General features: G+C 38.7%; 1 protein-coding gene across 1 annotated transcript; it reads right to left on the bottom strand.

Annotated features, from left to right (window-relative positions):
* Positions 1–397: 397 nt before the first annotated feature.
* Positions 398–9,598, bottom strand: LOC126285212 (uncharacterized). The gene is made up of 2 exons (XM_049984515.1): positions 9,001–9,598; positions 398–522 (listed from the first exon to the last, which is right to left on the bottom strand). Exons 1-2 carry the CDS (start codon positions 9,596–9,598, stop codon positions 398–400), a joined length of 723 nt encoding a protein of 240 aa, XP_049840472.1.
* Between the last annotated feature and the right edge of the window lie 595 nt (positions 9,599–10,193).

Raw genomic sequence — 10,193 nt, 5'->3', positions numbered from 1 at the left:
GCACATTCTCTGGTTTTAACTTCAAACAATGTAACTGCAGGTTTTAGTGTTACTGGCATCTGGTCATTCAATGAAGAAGTGCACAGAGATGATGAATTATTACCTGCAGGAATGATAAACAGGCCAAATCCTAAAGGAGCTGGTGAAATCCATTCACCAGATGCTCCACACAAGAATGAAAATAACAGAGAAGAAATGCCTTTGGCAAGCAGTCCTTCATTGCAACCATTTGTCCATTCCCAAGAGTACCTTCAAGGAGGACTTCTGGTAGAGTAAGAAAACCTGGAAGGTGTACAATTGTTACTGATACATCAGAAAAACAAAGAATTGAAGAGGAGAAAAATAAGAAAAAGAAGCTTGCCCGAAGAAAGATGCCACTAAATGTGCAAAGGAGTTTTCATCTACCTTTCTTCTTCTTCTTCTTCTTCTTCTGATGATGATGATTTCCTGAACTTGCCAGTAGTTGTGGACATAGTATGTTTGATTCCTCTTCTGAAGAAGATTTCTCAGCCATTTTTCCACCTGAAAAATGAACACTTTCTTGTTCTCATGGTAGCTGGGTTTAAGTCAAATTTGACATAAGTGGCAGATCTCACATTTACTATGCCGGAATAGTTTTAGAAAATACAGAACAAGATGTAACTGTGAAATTCTTTAGGAAGCAAAGCACTCCTTTTGTATTCCTTATGTTAAGGACATCAGCACTGTTAATCACAGTAGCACAGTGAAAGAACTACCAATTCCAGTGGTGCATTGTGGGTTTCACTCATTCAATATTTTATTCCCACTACCTCTTGTTTTATGGTAAAATAACGTTTGTATTTGGATCTAATAAAGTAAATTCAGTATGAGGCTTTCTTTCATTAAATTAAAAACTGAAAATTTTTGTTGTGTCCCTAGCAGAACCACCATTGTCGCAAGATGAAACCATAGGTTGTATGTTGGGACAAGTACCACTGAAGTCTTTATTGGTTAGTAATGATGTAATTATTGGAGCTAGATTACACTGCTGTTTGTCCAGCTGCTGCCTGTGATGGGCTAAATTTTCAAATTTGGTATAAAAATGTATACTATAGAAAATAAGAATGTAAAAACCATCCCAAGGTACAAGCTTTTCCCCTACCAGCAATACCTGCAAATGGAAACTTTTTCATTGCTCCTTATAGTTGTTTCGATGACATACAAAAAGTTTTTTTTGTTGTTGTTCATATTGCTTCTGATAGTTACTGCATTATGATTTATGTGTTTGTGTGGAGTACTTATATGAAATGGAAACCGCTGATTCAAGAATATTGTATTATTACAAGTCCAAAGATGAATCATTACAATGCAGTTGCACACACAGTAATGAAGAAAAAGCCTAAACTATAAGTTGTAGGTAGATCATAGTATGCACCAGTATTTATGATGATCATGAGGAACAATTGTAGTGGCTGTGATTCTTGAGTTTCTCCCGGCGTATTTGATAATCAAAATATCCACGGGTGTACTGCCGGTCTATAGTGTCAAACGGGTGGACAGAGCCATCACACTGACGTCATCTCAGACGCCGTCGTAATCTGTTCCACCGCACTACCGTGGCGCGGGGCGCGGACGGCGGAGGGAGCGCGCCGCGGGTGGAGGGTATTTAAATTGGCCGCCACCGCGACTGAACCCAGTTCCCCCTGAGCACCCATAGCGTACGGATCTCCGTGCCGGCACGTTCACAGGAGCTCAGTTCACCTGATGATGGCGACATGTTTGATCACCGAAATATTGTGCCCGTTGGACACTATAGACCGGCAGTACGCCCGTGGATATTTTAATTGTAGTGGCTACAACTATGTAAACTTTATTAGCCAACATAAACACATGTGACTGCCTCAGATCAAGACTCAGATCACACTACACCCTGTCTGCAAAGTCCAAAGATTGTTCTTTTCTCGTGGTGAAGGGTATGTGGAGACAGGATCAATATTTTGACAGAGTGATGGCCTGCAATAAGTTGTTCTTAGCTTTATGGAATGCTTCAGATATACCCATGGTCCAATTCATTTTCCTCTTACCCTGCTTGATGAGGCACCTGTAAAGGGATACTGGAGCTTGGCAACATGTGGGAGATCACTGCAATAAAAATTGAGAATCCCAAGGAAACGATGTAAGTCGTGGTAAGTTTCAGGAAGAAGCAATGACAATTCATTCGGTGATGGGCTTAATGCCCAATGCATTTAGTATGTGACCAAGAAATGTTAGTTCCAACATATGTAGCTTTGACTTGACATCGTTGATGATAGCAAGACCTTGCTGCAGTGCTGCTAGAATTTGTTCTATGTGAAGTGTGTGCTGTTCTGACAAGCATGAGAAAACCAATGTCATCAAGATAGGTTTAATAAAATGGGAGGCAGCAGAGGAGGCTGTCAATGAACTGCTGCCACCTTTGTGCAGGATTCTTTGAGCCACAAGACAAAGAGGTATTCATACAGTCTGAATGTTGGTACAATGGAAGTCTTTTCTATATTGTCAGGAGGCATCAAAATCTGTAGATGTGTGCAATTGCAGCTGATGACACTAAAGATTATTGTACCTGTGAGTGCATGCGTAAAGTCTTGGGGCTTTGGGACAGGATATCTCTCTCAGATTTTTCTAGAGTCAAGAACCCTGTAGTTGCCACAGACTCTTGTTGTGCCATCTTTCTTGAGAATAAGTTAAATTTGTGATGCTCAGGGATACTGGACATGTGGACAATTCTTGCTTGTAACAGTTTGTGAATGGTGTTTTTAGTTGTAGCTCTGCCGGACACAGATGGCAAGGTTTACGTGTGATGGAAGGACTGCCTGTTATCAGTCCTATGCATTGTACTATCATGTACTGCATACATATTAGCCCTGCTGCAGGCAGTGGCCAAGGACAGTGCACTGTTTACTAACACTCCAGGTAGTGGTTTACTGACCTTGAGGTGTGCGTTGTTGTCAGGCAGTGATTGTGGCAAGCACTGAACTGAGGCTGGTGTGGTGACATGTAGAGAGGAGGAGGGAGTTCCTCATTTGCTGCAGCCAGCTGGAAGTGATTAGTGACATCCTGCGTTTGTGTATGGTGTGGCCTATGAAGTCCAGGTCATAGATGCAGCAGGTTGCGTGCATGGAGTGGCATTCTGTTTGTCACAGCTGGCCATTGTGAAGCAAGCTCACATTGTTGCAAGTTTGAAATCAGCTGTGTATTCTGTCAGTCAGCTAAGATTCGAGCACTTCTTGGCTCTGTTAAGGACGATTTAGATTTGAGGGAGTCTGGTGTTTGCATTGTACCATGTGAGTGTGGTAAAATATACATTGGCCAAACTATTCGTACTGCCAATTACAGATATGTTGAACAACATTGCAATACGCGATTGTTACAAGTTGACAAATCTGCCTGTGGCCGAGCCCTATCTTACAGAGGGAAATACAATGCTAAGCAGTGAGACACAAGTGGTTCCATATGCCTCACGTTACTGGGATTGTGTTTTAAAAAAATCTGTCAAAGTCAGACTAATGGATAATATAATTAACAGTGATAATGTATACCCACTACGTAAAACTTGGAATCTTCTTTTATCAGATATGAAGAAACACGGCATCTGAATTGGTTGGCTATAGGTAGATTTACACTTGTTGGAATGTCCATGTCATGTAACCATCATGTTTTTGAGTGTCGACGGTCAGGTGAATTCCTGAGCTCTCACACTACATGGCACATCAATATCGAAAGAACATCATGACATTAAAGCTGGCTCATAAAATACTCATCAGAAGTGCAACTTTGTAGTTCATGGTAGATCATCATAAAATGTTCAAATCCAGTTTAAATCAGTATGCAATGATCGCTATTGCACTTGATGTAGAGGAACAAAGAGCAAAAAGAGTCTGTGTTAGGAAAAAAAAAAAAAAAAAAGTTAAAAAAATCACGACACTCAAGGAGAGTTTGATGTTCTTCACGAGTAGCTGAAACAGGAGGAGTCATCATTCCATAAATATTTCAAAATGCCTAAACAATAGTTGTTTTACCTGTTAAGCAAGACACAAAAATTACGAAGAGAAATTCAAGGTTTAGGCATCCAATATCACCATGGCAGAAGGTGGTGGTTTGCATAAGACATGTCTACATGGGCCGTTTTGCTGAACTAAACAAAACAAATATGGGATATGGGGGCGCTACTTGCTGGCAGCAACAGGGAAATATCATGTGACCCTGTCAATGGCCCTTCAAAACATCCAGAACCCTTGACATAAAGAGACGTGTTGTGTCGATGGCATTCCATTGACATCATGTGTGAATGTCACCATTTGAGTTGCAAAGGAGAATCTTTCAACACGACAGTGACATTCTGTCTAGTGTGAATCCATCTTACGAGTAAAAATATTTAACAATATATAATCTTTCCACATTATTCACCACTGGAGGCACTGTAACTCTTCTTGCGCAAGGTGCCACATAGCCTCCTGTACTTGCTGTTCAGGAGTACAAGAAAAGGCAGTGTAGGAGTGCAAACTTCACTGCATCATACTTGTTTGTGTGAGGTGATGACACTGACAGCACTAATGAATTCCACTTGTCCCATTAGTTAGAGAGTAAATTGACTGCATCATCATCAACCCCCCCCCTCCCCCCCCATGAACCATGGACCTTGCCGTTGGTGGGGAGGCTTGCTTGCCTTAACGAGGCAGATAGCCGTACCGTAGGTACAACCACAATGGAGGGTTATCTGTTGAGAGTCAAGACAAACATGTGGTTCCTGAAGAGGGGCAGCAGCCTTTTCAGTAGTTGTAGGGGCAACAGTCTGGATGATTGACTGATCTGGCCTTGTAACACTAACCAAAACGGCCTTGCTTTACTGGTACTGCGAACGGTTGAAAGCGAGGGGAAACTACAGCCGTAATTTTTCCCGAGGGCATGCAGCTTTACTGTATGATTAAATGATGATTGCGTCCTCTTGGGTAAAATATTCCAGAGGTAAAATAGGTGCCCATTTGGATCTCCGGGTGGGGATTACTCAAGAGGATGTCGTTATTAGGAGAAAGAAAACTGGCGTTCTATGGATCGGAGTGTGGAATGACAGATCCCTTAATCAGACAGGTAGGTTAGAAAATTTAAAAAGGGAAATGGACATGTTATAGTTAGATATAGTGGGAATTAGTGAAGTTCGGTGGCAGGAGGAACAAGACTTTTGGTCAGGTGAATACAGGGTTATAAATACAAAATCAAATAGGGGTAATGCAGGAGTAGGTTTAATAATGAATAAAAAAAATAAGAGTATGGATAAGCTACTACAAACAGCATAGTGAATGAATTATTGTGGCCAAGATAGATATGAAGCCCACCCCTACTACAGCAGTACAAGTTTATATGCCAACTAGCTTCATTGATTGATTGATTGATTTATTCAGCAGCCATTTGATGTAATACATTTGATACATGTTGTATCTTTACATATAGGCATTGTCATGTTTTACATTGAAGTTGAGAATACATTACAATTTCACATATACATCTTCAAATTGATACTATTATAAAAAGTGATAATGATACATGTTAAAATCCCATAGGTTAATAATCATAATAGTCTACAATTATACAAGTTTATAATCATACATTATTTATTCATACTTTTGCTGTAGTCGAAATATCCCTTTATTGAATGAAAAGGGTTTACTTATACAGCTTCAAATTAACAATATTATAAAAAGTTAATAATAACACATGTTAAAATCACCTAAGTTAGTAATCATGATAGTCTACAATTATACAAGTTTATTATCATACCTTATTTATTCATACTTTTGCTGTAATCAAAGTATTCCTGTATAGTATAGAATGGGTTTTCTGTCAGTATTGGTTTAATACCTTTTTTAAATTCATTTATGCTCTCTGCTTTTGTGATGACATTTGGTAGACAGTTATAGAGGCGCATTCCTATGTATGTAGTCCCTTTCTCATATCGGCTGGTCCGATGCTGAATTGCCCTTAGTTTCCAGCAATTCCGGGTTTCATATTGGTGTACCTGTTCGTTCGTTTGGTAGAGATTAATGTGTTTTTTAGTGAGTATTAGAATTCTGTAGATGTAGACATTTACTACCGTTAGGATATTTAGTTCTTTAAATTTTGGTTTGCAAGTGGCTCGCCACTTTTGTCTTGTCATTATGCGGATTGCCTTTTTTTGTATAATAAGGATCTTTTTCATATTTGATGCACTCCCCCAAAGCTCAATTCCATAGGACATAATGGAATAGAATTGTGCAAAGTAATATTTTATCAGAGTTTCCACATTAACAATTTCACTTAGCTTCCTAATTGCAAAAAAAAACGAGTTAAGCTTATGACATACAGCATTGATGTGCTCTGACCAAGACAGTTTGTCATCTATGTAGAGACCTAAAAATTTCGCACTTGTTACTTGTTCAAGACTGTTGTCATTGATTTTTAATCCTATCAAATTTTGTTTGGGTCTGTTATTTTTGAAACAGATAAAATTAGTTTTCTTGTAATTTGGTACTAATCTGTTGTTGCAGAACCAAGTATCAAGATAACAAAGAATCCCTTCAGTGTTTAGAGCACATTCTTCTAAGTTTTCACCCTTTATCACAATATTGGTATCATCAGCATAGAGGATGGCCTTATTTTGGATGCCACTGGGGAGATCATTTACATAAATCAAAAAGAGTAGTGGCCCAAGCACGCTTCCTTGTGGTACACCATGTGTAATTTTCTGTGTGTCAGAGTAAAATGTATTTCCTTTTTCATCAGATATTTCCACTTTCTGATATCTATTTGTCAAATATGAACTCAATAAGTCAAGTGCCGTGCCTCTGATCCCATAGAATTCTAATTTCTGCAGAAGCAATTCATGATTTACTAGGTCAAATGCTTTGGATAGGTCACAGAATATCCCTATTGTAGTTTCTTCCCTGTCAAAAGCATCTAGCACATAGTCAATAAGTTCCTTTGTAGCAGTAGTGGTGGACTTGTTTTTCTGGTAACCGTGTTGACTTCTGGATAATATTTTGTATGTTGTGAAGAACTTCATCAACCTGTTGTGCAGAATACGTTCAAAAATTTTTGCTATTATTGGTAAAATACTCACAGGCCTGTAGTTTTCTGGTTCTTTTGCATCAACCTTTTTATATAGCAGTATTAATCTTGCTATTTTCAGGCTTTCTGGAAACACCCCCTCTGCCATTGATTCGTTGAATAATTTAGCAAGTGGCTTAGCTATAAAGGTAGAAGACAGTTTCACCAGCATATTTGAGATCCCGTAAACATCCTGTGTCTTAGTGTTTTTCAGGTTGTTTATGACTCTAATTACTTCTGTTTCACTCGTAGGAAACAGGTAGATTGAATTACTTAATGATTGATTATTCAGCTTTAACCCATTTAAAGCATTATTTGCTGAAGTTCTGATATTGTCTGTCATATGCTTGCAGATATTTACAAAGTAGTTATTAAAGACATTTGCTATGGCATCTGGGCTTTTTATTAAGGTGTTATTCCATCTAATTTCTTTGGGACAGTCCTTTTTATTCCTTCTATGACCTGTTTCTTCATTTAAGATTTGCCATGCTGTCCTAGCCTTATTTTCTGAAAGGCTGATGGCCTTCTCAATAGCCTTTTTCTTGGCACATTTTATGACTTTTTGATATATTTTTTTGTACCTATCATAATACATCTTAAGATTTGAACCCTCTGTTTTGTACTTAACTAATCCATGCAGCTCTTTGAGCCTATTACTGGATACCATAATGCCCCTGCTTATCCAGTTATTTTGTTTTGTTTTACTAAAGACACATTTGTTTTTGTAGGGGAAAGCCTCATTGATGTATTCACAGTACTTTGTTATAAAAATACTAGCATTGTTTTCATTGCTTTTATCTAGTAGTTCAGTCCAACCATCCTTAGCCAGATTGGTGGTAAACTTATTTATGTTTTCTTTGTGTATTGGCTGGTACTTAATATTATACTTTCTGTCCTTTAGGTTTTGATTTATGGTAATTATTTGTTCAGTATGGTCAGATAAATTGTTTTCAGCAATGTTTACAGTATAATTCTCTGATTGAATATTTGTGACAATGTAGTCAATTGAAGTGGCACTGTTAGCAGAAACTCTAGTCGGATCTTTGATTGTGTTGTGCATGTTGAAAGATGTGAATATTGATTGGAGTTCTTGTTTATGTTTAGAATCCTTGAGGTAATCAATGTTGAAGTCCCCGCAAAGTATTAGTTTGCATTTAGACTTAATAACCTTGCTTAATACTTTATCTAAGCTATTGAAAAATGTGATTAATTTACTGTCAGGTGATCTATAAACATTAATGATTACATATCGTAGATCAGAAAGCACAATTTCAATGGCAGAGCATTCAAATTCTTTTTCAATACTTAACTTACATAAATCTGCTCTACTTTTTACCACATCCAGTAGCCCATTTTGCACATAAATGCAGCTACCTCCATTTTTATGGGTTGTCCTACTGAAATATGAAGCTACTGTATAGTTTTCTAGATTGAAAAGAGGTATTTCATGTTCCTTAAGCCAGTGTTCGGTAACACATATGATAGATGGATTGTTCACAGTTCTTAATAATGCCTCTACATTTAACAGTTTATTTCTAAGTGACTGAATATTTTAAAAACAAAGATTCCAAGACTTTTTTTCAAGCGGGAAAGCGCCGGCAGACAGGCACATGAACAAAACACACAAACACACACACCGAATTACGAGCTTTCGCAACTGGCAGTTGCTTCGTCAGGAAAGAGGGAAGGAGAGGGAAAAATGAAAGGATGTGGGTTTTAAGGGAGAGGGTAAGGAGTCATTCCAATCCCGGGAGCGGAAAGACTTCCCTTAGGGGAAAAAAAGGAGAGGTGTACACTCGCACACACACACACATATTTTGATGTGTGATTATTAGTTTTACGGAAGGACTGATTTTGCCATGCTTGTCCATAAAAAATCATTGCTTCGGTTACTCACTTTCCTCCTCCTGCTGGACTCACGTGTTGCAGATGACACTTTCTTGCCAGCTGGTGTTGTCGAGTCCACAGTTGCTGTTGTTTTAGTTGAGGGGGGTGGTGGTGGTGGCATTGCTTGTAGTATCAAGGATTCCACTTCTGTCAGTACTAGAGGTGATGAAGGATCTGCCTGATGACTGGTTGCTGTTGCTGTTAGTTTTGTCCCTGATGCTGGTTCTACTGCTGCTACTTCTGCTTCTTTTGTTGATTCATCTGTTGGTGATGATGCTGCTGATGATTCTGCTTTTGTTGTTAGTGCAGCTACTGAAGATTCTTCTCTTGTTATTGGTGCAGCTGCTGGTGGTTCTGCAGTTGTTTTTGGTACTGCTGTTGTTATTGATTGAGCAGTTAGTGCTGTTTCCACTATTGCTCCTTTTGTTGATTCAACTGTTGGTGATGGTGCTGCTGATGATTCTGCTGTTGTTGTTAGTGCAGCTACTGAAGATTCTTCTCTTGTTATTGGTGCAGCTGCTGGTAGTTCTGCAGTTGTTTTTGGTACGACTGTTGTTATTGATTGAGCAGTTAGTGCTGTTTCCACTCTTGCATCAATTAGTTTCTCCTTTCCTTCATTTTGACATGGCATTAGGATTAGTTTATGGCTATTTGACTGCCTTGAGTATTTTATTGCTTCCAGTAATTCTTTGCACATCACTGTTTTCCCAAAGTTGTTTCTGTGTAGACCTTGCTTTGTGAAATGGCTTCTAACTGAAACTGTGGCCTCAACATATGTTACGTTATTGAAGCTACTACAGATTTTTTTGATTTTTCTGTTTGTACTAATTATCTCTTGGTTTACGCACGAAAACTCCAGCAAATCGTGCCTGTGTGGGATGTTTAGCACAAACACTCTAGAGTGTGGTACTTTTTCCAAGGTTTCTTTCAGCGCTCTAGTCGCCCTGCTGCTCTCATTCTTGTATACATCGTTTCCTCCGCCGATTATGACACATATCGAGCCTTTTTTAACTAAGGTCTCACAATCTTTCAATACTTCACGCAAAGGGGTGCCAGGCTTCGTTATTCCCGTTACTTTGTAATTTGATTGGTTGTATGCCATTATACTAGCTAAACCTTTTCCGTGGCTGTCTGAAAAAATAAAAATTTCGTCCATCACATTTTTCACACCTAATGAATTATTTCGTAGAGGACTTTCTTTTGAAACACTCTTTGTAGCCGTAAAT

Source organism: Schistocerca gregaria, chromosome 8, assembly GCF_023897955.1.
Source record: "Schistocerca gregaria isolate iqSchGreg1 chromosome 8, iqSchGreg1.2, whole genome shotgun sequence".
NCBI lineage: Eukaryota > Metazoa > Arthropoda > Insecta > Orthoptera > Acrididae > Schistocerca > Schistocerca gregaria.
The sequence above is the reverse complement of the archived record's forward strand: the minus strand, read 5'-3'. Positions and strand labels throughout refer to the sequence as shown.

Coding starts and splice junctions, on each gene's coding strand:
- LOC126285212 (XM_049984515.1), bottom strand. CDS start 9,598: ATGCCATGTCAAAATGAAGGAAAGGAGAAACTAATTGATGCAAGAGTG. Junction 523..9,000: donor GAAAGTGTCATCTGCAACAC/GTGAGTCCAGCA, acceptor TTCATTTTTCAG/GTGGAAAAATGGCTGAGAAA.